The following is a 20,948-nucleotide window of genomic DNA, read 5'->3' as shown; positions in this document are numbered from 1 at the left end:
GAAGAACTAGTGGCTGGAATTGCCTTGTCCTCCAGCTCTGGATATTGCCCGCTGCTCTTGTAACTTTAAGAACTGGTGCCTGAGCTTGTTGTCCTCTCATCCCTCAAATCCCCTTTCTCCTCATGTGTTATATCTTTTTCAGAATGTCGGGCTGAGGCAGTGGCAGAGCATAGATTGCTGGTGCTTGGGGTGGGCACACCAGCACCAGGGAGACAGGGCACAGAGGGTGGATGGAGCCCACTGTGCCAGCCCAGCCCTTATTGCCAATAGCACCAGGGGGACGAGCTCCGAGGCACACAAAATGCAGCGCATGACATTGTCTCCAGTTGTCATGAAATTGCCAGGACCTTTGAAAAAACCCTTAAGCCATCATGGCTTCTCAGTTCCATGCAGAATCCCAAATTTTTAAATACAAGCCTTTCCTTCCTCCTGAGTCCCCTCAACCAAACTCAAAGCTCTCTCAGCCTTGGGCATGATTCAATGAAAAGAAATGGATATAAGGATGAAGACAAGAGTAAAATAAGAGATTAAAGGAAGAAAAGGGGGTTGGAACCAAGGCTGCAAACAAAGAATATATTTAAAACACCCCCCAAAGAATCCTGGGAACTGTAGTTTGTTAAGCATGCTGGGACCTGCGGCTCTGTCAGAGGCAAACTATAATTCCCAGTATAACTCCCAGGGGTGCATGTTTCAAATGCACAGTGTGTGTGCACAACCCGAGAGATAAGGCACAGAGAAAGAAAAGTGGGTATCAGTGGGGTGAAGCAAGAGTCCGGGGGATAGCTATAAAAAGACAACAAAATAATCTGGACTCCTTGGAAGGTTTTGAATAAACATCCACAAATTTATTAGCTGATGAACACATGATAGATAAGATAAGAGATAGATAAGAGAAGGATATGTACAAATTTGCAACATGCAGAGAACAATATGTGCAAAGAAATCAAAGAGGGGAGCTGAGGGAAGTCCTTGGGGGGCGAGGGATGGGGGAAAATAATGTAATTGATTATTCGGACTGATATTTTGTTATGCTGAAATTGTTTAATAAAAATATTTTTTTAAAAAAAGAGTGCGGGGGATAGCATGACAGAGAATGAGATGCAACCGAAGTGTGTGCAACAGGGTGCAGAGTAACAAGAGGTGGAGATGCAGAGACAAACAACAAAAAAAAGACAAGAGGTACTCTGAATGTGGGTACTGCAAACCTACATAAAAGAGTGGGAGCGAGTGTGTATTATGAAGAGGACCAAAAAGATAGAGCTTCACCAAAATCCTTCTCCAGTTAATTTACTGATACAGCTCTCCTGAGTTTGTAAAAAAACAGTGGCCCTCTGGAGTGATTTGAGTTGTGCACTCTTATTTTATACACCCCTCCCCCCCCCAGTTTTCCCCAGACCTCCCCCTCCCTCATAAGTCCTCCAGTGGTATCAGTTAAACAGCATGACCCATCTGAGCTGGTAACCAGCATTTGGTTAAGGCGTGCTTGGCTCCCAGAACAGCCCTGTGTCTTGCTGATGTTTACAGGTGAAATAGGAACTGTGTTGTTGGCAGGGCTGCTTATCTAATTGACTGAAGGCAACTAAAGATCAAATGAAACAGAAACATGGCAATATTTGGTGTGTTGATGCCTTTCTTCCTGATATGCTTTAATATCGGGCAGTCTTGCCGGAATTCTGATGACTTTGTGGGTGCCAGCTCTCCGGGAGATGTTGTCATTGGAGGCTTGTTTGCAATTCATGGCAAGATGTTGCATTCAGAAGAAAACCCCCTCAAGCCAGTGATTGCCAATTGTGCCGGGTGAGTAATAATATCAACTGTATCAGGAGAATGAAAAGAGCAGGATGACATGGACATGAATGGAGCAAATGAGAAAAGCAGGATGGGGGGAAGCTTTAAATTTTTGGAATCTTTAATTCACTGTTTCTTAAAAGGGTATCAGCAACGAAAAGTGTGTGTCTGATATGCCTGGGTAAAATCTAATGTGAATGACTGTGAGAGGCTGCAATTACTTTCTATCTCTTTTGTTGTGTAATGTTATATGTACTTATCAGGAAGGTGATCCCATTAAATGTAATGGGACTTTTGAACAGGCATGCATAGGATTCCACTGTTAGTGTCTTATTGAATTGCACCTATTTTATGGTATATAACCAACCCCTGCATTTTTATTACCTCCATACACCACATATTAATATGGCATAAAACATAGTACATAACTGGAACCCAGTCTGTATATTGGATTTCTTCTGTGTTATACCACAGTATCCAAGATTTTCACTTTGGCCATGCTAAAGCCTGGCAATGTACACCTATAAATGTCTTCTTATGAGAAAGCCCTACTAAGTTCAATGGGACTTACTCCCAGAAAAGTGGGCACTTACCTTTGAGTAAATCCCATTGAACTCAGTGGGACTTACTTATGAGTGGAAATGTATATGCTTGAACTGTAGTGGCATAAAAAATAGAGAGCATTTTTTACACAAAACATGAGTGTTTTCAGAAAGTACAGCTGAATCTCTTTTTCTATCATTCCTTGTCAGTCCTTTCATTACTTTGTAGACTTTACATTGCATTGATGTGTCAACATTTTGACAGTGCCAGCAAAAAGGCAATTAATCTGCTGTCCATAGACTGTTTACATTGATGTTACCCAAATGAAACTGATGTGACTACTCAGTAAGAGAGTGTTTCAGGATTGCAGCATAACTGCTTTTAGGATGGCTGTATAAGTAATCAAGAAATGTATTCAACTCATAATCACTGTTTACATTTAATGTAAGTTGTCCTCTTTTAGTTTTAACAAACAAATCAATTATATGTCAATATATGTGTGTATCACCAAAATCACCGAATAGATACCTTATTGAATTACTGACTGATGCTTGGGATAACAGCTTAGCATAACAAAAAACTCCAACTCCTATTGTGAAAAGGAAAGGCAGTTTTTAATAACTGCTGTATATATTGAAACATCAGAACAAGAAAGACTCAAAAGTAAATAGGTATAACCTTCATACTCAACCCTACTAATTAAAATGTATTCCAGTATGTAATTAAAATCACCTCTCCCCAGTTAAATTGTCAAAAGCTGTAAATGGACCAGTTGAACTAAAGCTTGCAGTCTAACATAGTCCCAATCATGTACTGTATGGAGGGGGAAGGGTCATGTATGCCACCTGGGATGCCAACTTGAATTATTGAGGGGGGCAGGTAAGCCCTGCCCTACATAATCACAAGATGCAGCACACAAACATTTAAATAGTAATACCCATCAACTTTGGGTGCCCCCAGCCCACTCAAATATTTTTTGGGGGGCCAAAGAGACCTTGGCCCCTAGGAGTTGGCTCCTAGGTATGTCCCCCAGTACCCCTTGAAGGTAGGGCAGAAGATAGCTAGAGACTGTTAATTGCGTAAGAAACAGGTAAATCTTTCATAATTACTGTAGGGCAGTTACAGAAGACTCCTAAGGATGCAGCTCAGTGGTAAAGCACAGTGGTTCAATTCCTGACCTCTACACCTCAGGTAGAGAGAGTGCTGCTATTGACATCGAGAGAGATGAATGGTCTGACTCAGTTTGAGGAAGGTTTTTTTGTACCTTCTGTTTCCTGTCCCTTCCCTTATTTAAAATGTAGGGCTCTGTGGGGCCAGACAGTTAGCAAGACAAATCAAAATTCCCCCCTCTCAACAACATGCAGTTTGAAGAGCCCTTCCCTGGATTCCATACAGCACAGCTTCATATGCGGTATTGTGAGATTTGGGGTTTCGGTAGGAGAGTGTTGTGTAATTGGCCCAGAATGACTGCAAATGCTACTTGATAGCTGATGACAAAGTTTCAAGGCATATCTTCTATTAGGGAAATTGGTGGTAAATTGCCCAAGAGGGTTAAGAGATGATTGGAGAAGATGAACTCATTCTCATTCTCCTTCAGCCAGAGGGAAGGGGTATGCTAGATATGAGTGGGAAAACAACAGAAGCATATTGGACAACAGACAACAGACTCTGAGTGGGGCACATAGAGAGAGCCAGGGAGACAGCAATGTCTGAAAAGTGTGTTTTTGGAGGGAGGTGCCCCTCTCTGGAAATCTGATGTGGGGCAGTGGATTTGGCTGCCTGTTGGGATGTTAAGCCATCCCTCTACCTATGTTTGACCTGTGAATTTGAAAATAAACTCAAAGAAAAACCAAACCTGGGTTAGCACTGAAACCCAGGAACACTGTATCACTTGGAAAAATCAAAACTGGTATTGGCAGTGGGACTGCATTTCTTTGGAGAGAAATTCTGAGTTGGTGTGGTTCAGCCATAATGAAGCATGTAGCAGCAGTTCAAGTTGTTTCAGTAGTAGTAGTAACCTCACATTGACTTTAAGGTAAGCATGAGCAGACAGATTGGAGGTCTCCCAAGTACAAGCTCTAGTCTAAGCATCATATAGAGACTCAACATGAGAAGTTTAGTGTTGGCTGTTGCAAGGGTAGTCAGGACATATTCCGAAGCCCAGCAACAGAATAGGCAGTTAGGCATGGATAAGAGGAGGGTGCAGGAAGCAGATGAGCTGGTGATGGGCTTAACTGGGATGATTTGCAGTCTGTAGCAAAGAACGAAGAGGCTTTGTCTGTCTAGGATCCTGGAAATGCTGGCAAGAGCCCTCTCTTGCAACCATTTCCAGGATCCTAGACAGACATAGCCTCTTGGTTCTTTGGAGATGGAAGAGAAGTCCCACAAATGCAGGGAGGGGAAAGAATGTGCAGATATTGATGCAAGGTTGGGGGGTACAGTGCATGATGGAAGTGAGAATGAATGGTCATTTGCAGATTACTGTTGACAGATTCTTTTTTCATCCCATTTGTGCCCATGGAAGAGAAAGAGCAGGAGGAAAAGCTTGGAAATGTTTCTGCTGGAAGAGCAGTCATTGTGTAGAGACCTGGGCAAGGAAATATCTTTTATTGACTTCTTTGCCCCATAGGTGCTTCACAAATGTGTTACTAGATGGGATAAGGCCCCACCAATTGGTGCACCCTAGAGGCATGCTCCAGCAGTGAGATTAAGACAGGATCTTACAAATTACAGCAACAGAAGAGACTGGGAACACTTCAAGATGACAGCCGTATTGAGCATTCATCCCAATTTATTTCTAAGGAGATTAGACAATGTCAGCTATTTATTAAAAAATTATTCCATTTTGTTTCTGGAGAGTTCTGGAGATGGGCAAATCTGTCAGTTTTGGTTTCTCACCCTTTCTCATGTTTCCAGTCTTGAGTGCAGTTCTCATTTCCATGTCAGTTTGCATTGAAAAAAGTCAACATGGAATTTAATAAGCATTCCTCCTGATACATATTTTTTGTGTGCAGTTTTGCCTAATATATGTATTTTTGTAAAACAAACATTCACAAATATTGATATTTTCACAAATATTGATATTTTCCCCAATACAGTGCATTTTGTATGTTACTTTCACAATCATATTCATTTTTATGCTTATTTTTACTGTAGTGCATGCATTACACATTACTTGGCAGGGAGCTGCTTTGAAAAATTCAGAGAAGTGCAAATTTCGCAGGATGCCCGGTGTTTCAGTTCTCATATTGTTTTGTGTGAATTAGGTAGGTTCACCTTTAAAGGCAAACTGCAAAATTGAAAATGGTTTTTAAATTTATATACGGCTACCTGGTTTTTTATGTATCTCAACATTTATGTGTTAAATGTCTATGAAACTGCTCATTTATCTTGTATAGAAATAGCTGCTACTGTTTTAAGAAAAGTATGAGCTAGACCAATTTCTTGATAGTATGTGTGTTTGTGTTGTGAGACAGAGGAGGTGAGAGAAAGTTAATGAGGTCAGAATGACTGCAGATGCTCCTTGTCACCAGTGGCAAAGATTCCAGACACATCTTATATTAGGTCAATGGCCCAAGAGGGTAGGAGACAGTTGGGGTTGTGACTCATCCTTATTTAGCTGTGAGTGAAAAACAACAGAAGCAGTATGGAGGAGAAAGACACACACAGAGAGAGCTGAGGTTTGGGGCAGTGTAAGCTAACACCATTGGGAGGGGCGCCATCTTTCTCTAGAGATCTGACATGAATTTCAAAGACTACAAAATGTCATAACCTTCCATGGTGGATACACTCTCAACATATGCACACTGCACATATTAATTTCATATCATGTGAAGTGAATTTGGGTGACATAATGATAACTGACTTTATGTGTTTCTCGACAGCTTTGAAGTTCAAGTGTTTCTTCAGAGCCTTGCAATGGTCCATGCAATCGAAACAATCAACAACTCTACACTCTTACCTGGAATTAAACTGGGATATGAAATCTATGACACTTGTGCAGAGGTCACCAGGGCAATGGCTGCAGCTCTAAGGTTCCTGTCCAAGTTCAATGCCTCAAAAGACCTCGTGGAATTCAGGTGCAACTATTCAGACTATACGCCCAGAGTCAAAGCTGTAATAGGTGCCACCTATTCAGAAGTATCTATGTCGGTTGCAAGAGTATTGAATTTGCAGCTTATACCACAGGTAAGTCACTATAAAAAGAGCTTCTTGCTTTCAACAGGAGGAGAGTTTTAATGAAATTATAGGACTCTGAATATAATTATAAGATGGCTTGGCTGGTGGGTATATATCAACATGGAAGGGACAACATTCTAGAGCACTAACTAAATAAACAATATGCTTATTTCTTGGTTATCATATTTTAACATGGGGTAAAGAAAGAAGGCCACAACTTTATTTCCATGAATTTGGTGTGATGTGGATCGTGAGACTTTGATGGGATTGACATACCTTTGGTGCTCAGTGGAATCACCCAACCTGTTGTTGACTGAGCAGGAGTTTCAATGACCTAAGACAGCACACAGAGTGAGACACCCTGGCAGCTTGCTTCTATGTAATTGTGCACTAAGCCTTAGTCTTTGATTCAGATGCACAGTGCTTTGCAATCTCCCTTTTGGCCAATTCTTTACCTGTCCCACACCAAACATCATATGTATGATGTCATATTTGACAGGTAGATATGGCTTGGCCAAAATGGCTGGGGCGGGGGCAGCTAATTAGGCTTGCGGGCTGAAGAGACCCCACCACTGCTTTAGAATACCAGGGGACTGTCATGGTTCTGAACTGGAGGAGGAGCCAGCTCAAACTGAGGCTGGTGTGCACCCACCAGCTGGGAGTCAAACCAGGCTCTTGATGCTGGTGTTCGCTTGCACATGGTCAAGATCCTAGGCTCCTCCCCTATTGCACTAGCCTTCTGAATGTCAGAAGGCATGTTTATTGAGGTGAGCGACAATTCAACGATGTGATCTCCACAAGCAATCTGACAGAAAACAGCAGGGCTGCGTGCCAACAACATTTTTGCATCTTCTGACAAAGACAAGTCATTTGGCACCACAGGTTTTTGTTCATCTTACTTGATTGTTTTATCTTGATTCACCCTGGTGCCGCAGCTATGGAGCTGCCAAGAAGGATAGCAAATGTGTGCGTAGGCAAACAAAACAAACATCAAACCCACCCCCCACCATGCATACACACACACACACACACACACACACACACACACGTAGGGATTAGCAGTATGTCAGGCTTGAATGACTTAATATCCCATTTGCAGTAATCAACCTGCCAACTGACACCCCCCCCCATATATGTGGTTGCGAGTTGTTTATATTTCAGTGAACCACAATTCTAAAAGAAACACAAAACTCTGGATTGAAAGACTTAACAAAACCATATAAAGATTTATGAACATAAACATGCTTTAAGATTCTCCAATGGAGTGCACACATCACAACTGGCAGCCACATACTGGTTCTGTCATGTGCTGAGCTGTTTATATGCAGCTCACTATCAGATCAGGAGACTTTACCCCACAACAAGATATCTGCCCTCCTCGCTGCCTCAATGAAAGCTTTGAGAAAGTTGCACAGTCTGTAAGTTGAGCCGCTGAATAGAGATTTCTTGTCACCACGTACCACATGTTGCAATTAACAGCAGCCACCGCATGACAGCTGCCTTGTGTGTTCCTGCTTGAATTGGGGGGGGGGGCATGGGCTGAGTGCACAATATAACTTCAAAGTGCATTTGAAGCACATTTTTCCCCTCAAAGAATTTTGGGCGCTAGATTTTAAGGGTTGGTGGGAATTGCAACTCTGTTTGGGGTAAAGCACCATGCACAGAATTCTTCCAGTGGGGAAATGTGCTTTGGATGTGCTTTAAAGATATGGTGTGTGCACAGTTAATCTTCAAACTGAACAGAAACTGTAGCGACAGTATGAATGGTATGTAGAAACAAAACACTGCATTAGCCCAGATGTGCGTTTGTTTTTTTCAGATGACCTATCCTTGGGTAACCCTTTCCATATCTTTTTGAATGTCAGCCACAGAATCTCTATGTGTTGCAGAGGACTCTGTGGTGGCGGTGTTGGGGGAGGGGTGTCATGCAGGGTACTAGCTGCCAGCCATGATACCAAACCTCACTCTGACCTGCATGAAATGAGTTAAAAAAGCAAATGTAGAGTTTCAAGAAGCAGGTTTTGAAAATCCTTAATCTGAGAAAACATTTCTATCTGAACGCAAACTCTACTGTTCGTCTGGCGAGATGAAGTAATATGTTCATTTGCGTCTCCAGGCAGGTACAAAGTCTTGCTACCAGCCTAAAATACAGCTGAAATTCAGTTAGAAGAAACTTCTCTTGGATTCAGCCCACCATGCAGATAAGGATAGTGGTGCATGCTCTGTTGGAGATCCTTACTCTGGGATATGCATTTTAAAGATAGCGGTGGATGAAACAGCCTATTTCCATCCTGTCAGTTTTTCCTATGTACAGAAAGAATCTATGCTACCCCATTTAAATGTGGATTTAAAAAAAATACCCTTCAAATCTGCACAGTTCTACTAAAAATAAAAACTGGGTTTACAGACGCTTCAGGTTGTGTGTTTTCGGGTTGCGCACCGGGCCAAACCCGGAAGTACCGGAACAGGTTACTTCTGGGTTTCGGTGCTCACGCATGCACAGAAGCGCTAAATCATCCTCTGCACATGCACAGAAGCACTGAATCACGACTCGCATGTGCGCACACATGGGTTGCAAACGCTGGGGGTTGCGAACGTGCCTCCCACACTGATCACGTTTGCAATCCAAGTGTCCACTGTACTTATGAGGGGGTTAGAAGATTGTCATTGTTCTTACTTTCTTTCTTTTTAAATAATCAACTGCTTAGAAAAGCTAGTAACTTTACCATGTTTATCCAGTTAAAAAAGTATTTTTAAATGCTCTCAGGATGCAACCATATGTCATAATATCCATAATGTCCATAATGTAATGTCATTGTATTGTTGTTAGGTTGTGGGACCCATGTGTGTATCGGCTCATAGATTATGCACTCTAATTCACATTTCTGTGTCCAATCCATGCATGGGTTGTTGTTTTGCAGGGATGTGTGTGTGTGTGTGTGTCAGGTAAGTTTCAAAGGTAGAGCAAATCAGAATCCTCCAACACCCTTGTTGGAGGAGTGCATTGCTTGAAACCAATAAGGTGTCTGTGTAAAGTTGGCTAGTGTGAAAGCAGGAAACTGGACTAGCTAGGCCTTTGGTTTGATCTACCAGGGTTCTCTTTTCAGTCATGATATTCCCAATGTTGAAACAGTGGTAATTCTTTGGGGGTCCTGCCCAGAAAATGTGTTGCAATGGCCCATAAGTGGAGAAGGCTATTTCAAGCAGCTTTTGGTGGTGTCTGAGGCAGGAGGCCACCATGCTGCATTTCATTCAAACTTACATATATCTGTTGGAGTGTAAGAGTACTTAGATAAAAAATGCAGCAGGAGTTGAGAGAGTGAATTATAGCCATCTCGGCTTCCCCCTTTGCAACAGCTTATTTGATGCTTCTAAGAACTTGAACCCTGGGTCTTTGCTCAGAGCTGTTCCCTGAGTCTATAATGAAGCTGTTTTGTCATCTCTGCAGGTGAGTCATGCTTCAACTGCAGAAATCCTTAGTGATAAAGTCCGCTTCCCGACTTTTCTGCGCACCGTGCCTAGTGATTCTTATCAGACGAAAGCGATGGCACGACTGATCCACAGGTCAGGGTGGAACTGGATTGGAATCATAGCCACCGACGATGACTTTGGGCGCCTCGCTGTGGAGAGCTTCGGGTTACAGGCAATGGCAAACAATGTCTGCATTGCATTTAAAGAAATGCTGCCAGCTTATCTCTCGGACAGCACCATTCATGGAAAAATTAATCAAGCTCTTGAGAAGATTGTCAAGGAAACCAGGGTAAACGTCATTGTTGTCTTTCTCAGGCAATTCCATGTAATGAGATTGTTCCGAAAAGCAATTGAGAGGAACATAAATAAGACCTGGATTGCAAGTGATAACTGGTCAGCAGCTGTCAAGATTAGCACCATTCCAAATATCAGTCGCCTGGGGAAAGTGGTTGGATTTACATTCAAAAGTGGCAACATGTCATCTTTCCACGACTTCTTGAGCAATCTACATACAGCCCCCAATGGAAACAACACGTTCTCAATGGAATACAACACTCTTATGGCAGCATGCTCGCATATAAACGATCAAGATTTGAGCAAGTGCATTGGTAATTACTCTGTTGAGAGAGTTCTACAGAACCGCACTAAACCAAGTAACCAGTTTTGGAGAGAGGAATTTCTCATTGCAAACATCGAACCAGGATTTATCCATAGCACCATGCTAGCCGTGTATGCAATTGCAAATGCCATTCGGAATCAGTGCAGGGCCAGAAACTGCAAAGACCCATATGCTTTTGCCCCTTGGGAGGTATGGTTTAAACATATTTTTATTACACATATTTTTCTGCACTTTTCATCCCTTCCTTTCCAACATTTCCAAGCACAAACCATTGGCCATTACTTCAAATGGGTATTACTTGAACAATTTGACATTTTCATCCTTGTTACTCTACAGGGGTTGCAGCAGCTTAAAGATTTGATACATTTGACTTAAACTTTAACATTTGTATAAATCACTGCCAAAAAGTCTCAACAAGATTTTAAAAATCTTAGCTGAAACCTAGCTGAGCTTAACCACTGAAAATGAAAGCCAGTTTATACAGGTGGGTCATTATGCTTCATGAACAAACTTTTCGCTCAAGAATAGAAAAAAAAATTAATAAACTTTTCAGAAAGTATTGCATCCCTTATTTTATATTCCCTCCCAACAATCCTGTTACCTTCTTTACAATTATTTCTGCTTAATCTTGGGGAGAACTGGGTGTTGAGATAAAGTTGCAATCCCAGGGCAACACAGTGAATGCATAACTGCAAAAGATCAAGAGTTTTCAGCACCTGCTGAAACCTTACTGAGGCCTGTGCTGGTTACTGATGGCAGCTTTTCCCATAACTTCTTTAAAAGTTTAATTTTCATAGAATCATATATTTGTATACCTGTGAGGGACCCTGAGGGTTCTAGTTCTACCCCATTCCATGCAGGAATCTCAGCTAAAGCATCCAAGAGAGATGTTAATCCAAGCTCTGCTTAAAACCACCCAGATGAAGGAGAGTCCACACCTTCCAAAGTAGTCCAATCCACTGCTGAAAAGCTCATAACACCAGAAAGGTCTTCCTAATGTTTAGCTGGAATGTCCTTTCTTGTAATTTGAATCCACTGGTTTGGGTCCTACCCTCCAGAGCAGCAGGTTGCTCCATCATCCATGTGACAGCCTTTCAGATATTTGAAGGTGGCTATCATATCACCTCTGAATTGTTTTGTACTGACTGTTAATGCTGCTGGGTTAATTTTATTGCCACTGTTTTTTCAACTCGTGTTGTAAACTACCTTGATGTTTTCACAATAGGCAGCATATAAATATTTGTAATAAAGAAGACCACATCTGTCCAGAACAAACCCAACCAGCTGGTTTTGTTCCTTCTGCAAATCTCCTCACCTACATTTTGACACAGTTTGAGATATGTTGATCCAGTGAGCGTATTAATATGCACAATTCTCTGGGTATTTGAGTCTTCATACTGAAGGGTCATGTGGTGTCTGGGATCAGATATTGCTGCAGTGTTGAGAGGTTGAGACTATATTGTGGTAATCAGAATCTTTTGCTCTAGTGTTGACACACAACTAATGATGTTCTTCTTTACCTAAGAATCCAGAGGACATTCTTAAAATCACATTGTTACAACACATATATTGATATCCATTTTATGTAAATGTTACTGTTATGGCTTTCCCAAAACATTCTGGGTTTTGTGTTGTGTGTTGAGGGTGCTTTCAAGTTTCTCTCCCCCCCCCCCCGCCCCTGAGCTTCCCAGATCCCTCCATGTGAAGAAGATCTGTCCAGTATTTCCCTTAGTGTTGTACAGTATTGCAGATCTCCTCCCACAGCATATTCAGTCTGAGTTAGGGATGGAGGAATAATTTGTTTTACATGGATCTGAGTGAGCATTACCTTGCACCAGACCTCTTCCTGTACTGGGTGCCCACTTATGACCAAGCCACTTGTGCAATTCAGTGTGAAATCATTTGCAAAAAAATATGCACAACATATTTATTTCACCAAATTTATATAATACCTAAAAGTTGTTTACATAGATGAGTCAACCCTCCTGTGGAACTATGTTTTTGAAGCATAATTTTATAAGAATGGATACATCAGGATTTACATACATACATACATACATACATACATACATACATACATAAATGTGTTTGTGTGTTGCTTTCTTTAGGAAACCAGGAATGTATATGCATATAATATTATCAATATCAGAATGCATATAACGATGTGCTAAGCAAGGGACATGGATTAATTGTTAAACCACCGTGTGAATTGTACCTCAGCCAGCAGTTGTTGGGGAAAGGGGCATAGTGGGATTCCCAGCCATTCTCCTCTGTTGGGAATGTACAGCTATGAGTGCCATGGGCCTGTCCTGTGAGCCCTAAACTAGCTTGCTGTCCTCAGGTGCACTGGAGGAGACATTGCTATTGTTAAAGTAAGATTTAACTGCTAGTCCAGTCAGGTTCTATATGTAGAATGAAGGGGTACCATTTTGCCCTTTGCCTTGGGCAGAAAAATGTATTGGGCCTGGCCTAGGAGCGGGTAATTTTATTTGGGACCGTGGGGAACAATAAGCACTCCCTATCCCCTCTCTGCCATCCCCAGCTGCAATTTAGATGGAAAAAGGAGATATAAAGGCAATGCTATTTGGAAAGGGAAGTGTTAAACTGGTGAGGTTGATTCCAAGAGAGGACAGACAGGACAATCTGAAAAACAGAGCGATCCAATTGACCAGAATAGAAATCACACAGCTTTTCTATTGATTTAAAAAGAACTCTGATGTTCCTGACCTCTGAAAAGAAACAGAAGTTGAACAGGGGAAACCATGATATTTTGTTCAAGACACTGTGCAGGTGCCCCATAAAAAGTGAGTGAACAAAGTGTGCCCATTCCGCAGTAAATGCCCAATGTGGAGGCAGCCAAAGCTAGAGAGGGACATTAGGCAAAGAAATGAGAATTGACCGCCTTTATCTAGGGACCTGGGCAGCAGTACTCTCTTCTGAATTTTTTACATAGTTAACCAACGTTTATTTTAAGATAAACAAAGTTGAAGCACCATGACTGCATGTGACCCTTTAGCTTTCTTTGACCTTCTGTGACTGAAGAAAGATTTTTGTTGTTGCCTAAGCTTCTTTTTTTAGGGAAAGATATACTAAGGGGTAGAAGGATCTATCAATTTCAGTTCTCTCAGATTTTCATTTTTAAGAAAACTTTAATTCAGTTCTACATGTTACTGGTGCAATTTGTGATTTATTTATTTTTAAAATCAGCATCAGTATGGACTTTTCACTAATGTACACATTTTTGCAAGCAATTTTCTCTGATACGATGCATTTTTGTTATCTTCACTAACATATTCATTTTTAAATGCACACTTTCCCCTCATATATACATTTTTTGTAAACATTATTTGGTTGGACAACTGCATCGCAAAATTCAGAAAAGTGCAAATTCCCAAGGATAGCTGTGTTTTAGTTCTCCGATTCACCTTTAAATGAGAACTGAATCTAATTTCTCCTCCACTCCCAGACCACAAGGTTACATTTTTTTTAGCAGAGGAGAAATGAAATGTCATACACAAATAGGAAATTTATGAAACATTTGAATACATTTTTTCTTCATTTTGAATGTCTTCAATTTTAAACTTTTGCTTATGAAATCAGACTTCAGAGTACTTTTAAAAAAATACCTTACTCCTTGTGCCTTGAAAGCAATAGCCATAGGGCAATAACATTAGACTATTAAATGTGAATATTCAACACTTTGACAACTCCCCCCCAGAATGATCCTTTCCCAGCTCTACTTTGTTAGTGGGAAAGCAGCTTCACAAGTGATTTTTAGAACTGCTTTTGATGCCCATAATAAACACAATTCCAAATTGGAAAATGGAATCTGGACATTCTAAAATACTCAGGAAAGATGAATCTGGGAATAAAACACATCAGCAAAGAGGTGAGATCAGTCACACCATGATCTGTTTGATAGAGATTAGTCACATAACAAGTAATTATACAATCATTTTTTATTGGCAATCCTTTCTGCAAACTGATAAAACTCAAGTTGCCCAAATATGATTATAATGAGTGAAGTGATCTGGCCTCGGAAAGCATTTCTTTTTCTTCTGATATATTTTTGATTTGTACTGCCCCTCTATAAAATGCTACTATATGCCATCTCCCTTCCCTAAGCACTGATTTGCATCACTATTCACTTTTATCCCTGCAGTTGCTTGAAGAACTGAAAGAAATCAGGTTCACTGACAATGAAAGGGAAGTCTATTTCGACTCTCACGGAGACATCAACACAGGCTATGATGTGCTGGTTTGGAAGGAAATTGATGGGCGGATGGTGATTTCCAACATAGCAGAGTACGACCTTGAGAAAGATGACTTCATCTTTGCAGATGAGGAAGATGAAATGGAGTTTCTGAATCTAAAGGTATTTAGAGGCACACAGATAAAACCAAAGGGGTTTTAAACACTTCTGGATTTATCCTCTTGTTTCCAAATTTTATGGTTGAAAAGAATGGAAAGCAGCAACTGGGGAAACAAAACAGAAGAGAATGTCATTACAACCGACTTATTGAACAGAATGGTATTAATGTGATAGTTACACCAACAGCATTTTATCCAATAAGTCAGTTTTGATGAGCTGGTAATTCTAAATAGGCAGGAATTGGTGCAAGCTGCAAGTGGATGCTGTGTGATTTGCAAAATACAGTGTGCATGCTGAATGTACACACAAGACCCACAATTTGCATATGTCATGCATGCTTAAACTTGGATCAAGACTTAGTCATGATTTGAGTAGACCCACTGAAATCAATGGGACTTAAGCTCAACACGACGAATGAAAGTTCCAAACTTTCCAAAAGTTTGTTTATGCAGAGTGCCCGCTCCCATTTCACCGCAACACGGGACAGTGCACTGACAACCTTTCAGTGTATGGCCAGTGACTCCCCTCCAACTCAGCCTCTTTAATGGGGGAGCCAACTGTGTGCTGTCAGGTTGGCTCCGCCCCTTTTAACTATGCGAAGAGCTCTGCCTCCCCCACCACAGATAGGTTCATTAGAACTGAGATTTGGCTGGAACCTCAAAGGGCTGTGACATGGGGAGGCGGATCAGGAACTTCTGCCGTTGTCTCAGGGATTGGGGTGCTGCACACGGCCACACAAAGGGTGCCCTCCAGTTGATGGGAGAGCGGTCATTGTTGATTATTTTAAAATGCAAGATCTCCAGGTTTCGTTTGCCTCTTTTGCAGAACATTCAGTCCAAATGCTCCAGCAAATGCAGCCCAGGACAGGTGAAGAAAGTTTCCGCAAGCCCACATACCTGCTGCTACGAGTGTATAAGCTGCCCCGAAAACTATTACACTAATAAATCAGGTGTGGAATCAGAACATAATGTTTACTTAAGAATAATAATTTTAATGTATTTTTCTGTGAATAAAATATATTCTTGATTGTTTCAGGAGCCATAGAAATTGTGGGGTGGCAGGTGGGGGCCAGACAAAAGCAACCTGTATTCACATGCACAATCCAACTAAAGTACATTTTCTGAAAAAGCACTGAAGTGAAGTGCCCTGTATTTCTAGCTATTGTGACAAGTGGCATGGCCAACAGACCTCTGCTGGAACACCTGAATGCCAGTTCCAGTTGAAAAGGCCTGACTTCTGTGTGACTACATTAACTTAAATCAGGGGTACTTGATTTACCTGAGGGCACATTTGGAAATCTAATAAACTGTTGTGGGCACCACAGAGCACCCATTTCACAGGGTAACAACTGGTGATCCTCAGACAACACACCACCTCAAAATCATATGCACCCCTCAAAAACCAAATAAAAATAAAAAGCAGGCAAAGCCCCCTCCAAAAAATAGGTACCCCCAACACCACAAAGACCAAAAACCCCTCAGTTAAAACAACATTGGGAAATCAATGGGCTTTAGAAGGTGCGAAGAGAGGCATCTGAGGGTGCTGTGGTAGCCATGGGGAGCCCCATGTTAAATATTGAATGTAATGGATCTAACATGATTGTATTACTTTTCTATATGCATGTACCGTATTTTTCACTCTATAAGACGCACCAGACCATAACACACCTAGTTTTTGGAGGAGAAAAACAAGAAAAAAAATATTCTGAACCCCAGAAGCCAGAACAGCAAGATGGATCACTGTGCAGTGAAAGCAGCAATCCCTCTTGCTTCTGGGATAGCTGCACAGCCTGCATTTGCTCCATAAGATGCACACACATTTCTCCTTACTTTTTAGGAGGGAAGAAGTGAGTCTTATAGAGCAAAAAATACGGCATATATTTTTACATTGCTCACAAAGATAGGCTATTGATCAGTCTATAAATGCAGTTGTTGTTTGCTAATAATATGTATTGGCTCTCAAAACAAAATGAGTTCATTATAATGGACCACAATTGTGTATTAAATTGCCCTAATCTCTTCAATAAGATGCACAGCACTGCTAGGGGCTAGTTGTCAAGACGTCTCTTGTTTCTCTCTGCACAGATATGGATTACTGCATTTTATGCAACAACAGGACACACTGGGCCCCTGTGAACAGTTCGAGGTGCTATAGGAAGATGGTTCAGTACCTCAACTGGAATGACTGGTTTGCTATTTTGTTACTGGTACTCTCTGTCCTTGGAATTGTGTTGATTTGCAGCATTATCATAATATTTACTAGAAACGTGGACACTCCTGTTGTAAAGGCATCGGGCGGCTTGACTGTCTGCTATGTCATCCTTCTCTGTCATTTCCTCGCTTTTGTGAGCACAGGCTTCTTCATCGGCAAGCCCATGGCGTACAAATGTAAAACCCGGCAAGCTCTCTTTGGCATCAGCTTTGCGCTCTGCATTTCGTGCATTTTAATTAAGTCTCTGAAAATTCTGCTGGCCTTCAGCTTTGATCCCAAGTTACAAAAATGGCTGAAGGGCCTCTACAAGCCCATTCCCATCGTGTCCTTTTGCACAGGGATTCAGGTCATGATTTGTGCTGTCTGGATCAGCGTTCGAAGCCCTTTTGTGGATGAGAACTTCTCCATCCGGAGAGTTATTATCCTGGAATGCAACGAGGGTTCGGCTGTAGCCCTGGGGATCATGCTGGGTTATATAGCTCTTTTGGCATTCATATGCTTCATATGCGCCTTTAAAGGTAGGAAGCTACCTGAGAACTACAACGAAGCCAAATTCATAACGTTTGGCATGCTAATCTACTTCATTGCGTGGATTACGTTTATCCCCGTCTACACAACTACTTTTGGCAAGTACTTGCCAGCCGTAGAAATCATTGTCATTTTAATATCCAACTATGGGATCCTGTGCTGTACATTCCTCCCCAAGTGCTACATCATACAGTATAAGCAAGAGACAAATACCAAGTCGGCCTTCCTGAAAATGCTTTACAATTATTCGTCCAAAAGTGCAGGGAGTCTAAGCGTAAACCAAAGTTCTCTGGACTCGAAAAGTGAGACGCCTCCAATTCCCAGTGCAAATGCTTGTTGCAAAACTAAGGGTCAGAAAAATTGGGTGAATGGCAGCTGCCATTTCCAGGCATCTGGGTACAGGGAGATCAGGAGGGAATTGCAACACACAAATGCAGCAGGGCCCACCATCCCAAGAAGAAGACTCTCTAGCATATGAAGCAGTTGTGGTAGGAAATGTAGTTTTAGGACAAGCAAACCTTCTTTGATCTCCCCATAAGTCAGCCTTCCACAACCTGTGGTCTTTCAAATGTTACTGGACTACAAATCAATCATCCCCAACCATTGGCTATGCTAGCTGGGGCTGATGGGAGTTGGAGTCCACTGCTTAGAGTGTTAAAAAATAAATTAAATGGTTACGCATGTAGGTTTATTTTGGATGGCAACCACACACAAAAATGTCCAAAGAAAGAGTTCAAATGATGAAGGTTAATGGCATGTCCTTTGACAATAATTGCATTCCATACATGCTTCCATCCCAATGGAGAGGCTGAATGACAAAATTTGAGGGGGAAATGTATTTTATTATACAAATAAAAGCCAAATGACAATTATGCTTTGAAGACACCTAGCGCCCAAAGGTAAAAGACCTCATTATAAAGTTTATGGTGCAAACAACCATGGATCAAGTACTTCATTGTCCTTTGAATTGGTTGCACCATTAGCCCTTAGTGTTGCTGGCTGATTAGCTTCCAATACAGGATCTCCCACAACTGCACAGATAACTTTTATATGTTAATCCTGATTTTACTTTTATGTGTGTAAATCGGAAGTTGAACTCTATGACAAAATAATCAGGTCTATAATTAATCTCACAGTAATTCAATTTATAAGTAATTATATGAGAAAACACATTTAAAATGCTTAGCAGGTTGTCTCTGTCACATTTGCTTTTTCCTAGTGGATTTGGGTTCACATGGCTGGAATCACATATCATTAGACCAGTATTTTCTTCATCAGTAACCCTATATATGGAACCATAGGGTGAAACAGTGACCTCCTTGGAGCAAATGAGAACTTCCTCTGAACTTTTTAGGGGGCAGTTCTGCACCCATTATTCTTGCTGCAAAGCCACACATTATGTGCACGTATATGCACCTATTTAGGAGTAATGTGATTCACAGAAATTAAATTTGTATTTAGAAGACAATCCTGTACCTACTTACCTGGGAGTGGGCCACAGCACCCTCAGTGGGGCTTACTTCTGTGTAGGCTTGGATAGGATTGCACAGTACCTATGTGTGTGATCTCTGAGCCTTTGGGGAAAATGTGTGAAGATGCACACACATACACACACACACACACACACAAAACCACTTGTAAATATTTGTTTGTAAATGCTGTTACCAATACCTCAGAAGTCCTCAGTGTTAAGCATTACCGTTGAAAGCTGGCTGTGTTTGTGGCTTTACATCCATCTGGAAGTGACAAAACTATAACATTTTAATAAATATCGACTTTTTTTCAGCAGCTGGCTACTTACAGCATTGTTGAATGTATGTATGTGTACTGGGATCTTCTCATTATAAAGGAATACAAATATACTGCTATTAAAAATAAACTTTTAAATTTATGTTCTTCCTGTACATTTCTTGTGAGCAATCAGTTATTTATTGATTGATTTATTGCACTTATGGAAAGCTTTCCATCCATAGATCTCTTCATAATCTTCTGACATGTACATGAATGATGATTAATAAAAGAAGGGAAAAAGTAAAGATTTGTGGACGGTCTAGGCTGCTTTGTGTGAACTTTGAACGAACATTAGCAAGACCTGTCTGTAGGTTGTGCATTGCAGGGGAAGATTTGTAGTGGTTGGAAAGCTTTCCTTCAGGGAAGTTTGCTTCCAGTTATTGATCTCACTGATCTGCCCTGATAAGGTTTTTGAAGAGGTCACAGTTCCCACAGAACATGGTTTGAGAATCAGCATGTTGGGTTAACAACTGAATTATTATTATGATTCTCTGTAGCAGCCCCTGGATTGTGGAACTCCCTTGCCACAGAGGTGTGCCTAGCACCTCCATTATTCAGGTTTCAGCAAATGCTGAAGACGCACTTCTTTACTCTCTCCTTTGACACCCAAGGTGTGTATTTTAAGGACCCACCCTATTTTTGTGATTGTGTTTTTTCATTGTAAGCTTTTAACCTGTTCTAAACTGTATTTGAATTTGTTGTAACCTTCCCAGGGACCTTAGTACTCTGAGGATGAGTAATAAAGCAACAATATTTAAGAACAGCTCCAGAAAATCACAAGATGTGTTAAATACTGCCCCCTCGTGGCCAGAGTTTGTAGATACAGCTATTTGGGTGCGAACTGCAACTTGAAGCAATGTTGCCGCACTCAGCAGTTGCCGCACTTTCCCCATATTCCACTGCTGGCACACTTGGTCCAGACACCAGATGTCTGATTAAGTCCATACCTGGTACAATATAATGTCAGTCTTCCACCACAAGACTTCCCCATACGCACTACAAAATATATTATTCATTTTTAGCTTGGAAGCAGGATATCCTTATATCACCTCTATAAACAAGTAGCTCTGAAGTCCTTCTGGTATGTACTGTGGAAACTGAGTAAGTCAACCCATGCATTGTCTTCATACTCTCAAGATTGTTGCTTCTCCTGAAGGGGAGCCTTGTTTTCTTTTCTAAAGAGCCTGAGCCTGTGTGGTCTCTTTCTGTGCTGCTGCATATCAAAGTCATTTTATTTAATTTTTTAAAAGTGCATTCATTTACTCTAATATATCTATTTTGCACATATTACTCACCTGGAGAACTGGACTGCAAAATTCAGAGAAGTGCAAATTTCAAAGGATGGTTGCTGTTTTGGTTCATGTAGTGTTTTGGAAGGTGCAAATTCAGTAAGTTTGCCTTTAAATGCAAGCTAAATTGAATCTTTCTCCCACCCCCAGCAGAAAG

At 41.2% G+C, this 20,948-nt stretch overlaps 1 protein-coding gene across 1 annotated transcript; it reads left to right on the top strand.

Moving 5' to 3' along the window:
- The first annotated feature begins 1,538 nt into the window (after positions 1–1,538).
- On the top strand, positions 1,539–19,613 carry GPRC6A (G protein-coupled receptor class C group 6 member A). Its single transcript, XM_081855926.1, has 6 exons — positions 1,539–1,797; positions 6,216–6,519; positions 9,959–10,789; positions 14,763–14,975; positions 15,798–15,921; positions 17,057–19,613. The coding sequence occupies exons 1-6, from the start codon at positions 1,604–1,606 to the stop codon at positions 18,187–18,189; spliced, it is 2,799 nt and encodes a 932-aa protein (XP_081712052.1). The 5' UTR covers positions 1,539–1,603; the 3' UTR covers positions 18,190–19,613.
- The last annotated feature ends 1,335 nt before the right edge of the window (positions 19,614–20,948 follow it).

Source organism: Podarcis erhardii (genome assembly GCF_964252035.2).
Source record: "Podarcis erhardii genome assembly, chromosome: 3".
Classification (NCBI taxonomy): Eukaryota; Metazoa; Chordata; class Lepidosauria; order Squamata; family Lacertidae; genus Podarcis; species Podarcis erhardii.
Note: the sequence above shows the minus strand (reverse complement) of the source record. Positions and strands in the feature narration are given on the sequence as shown.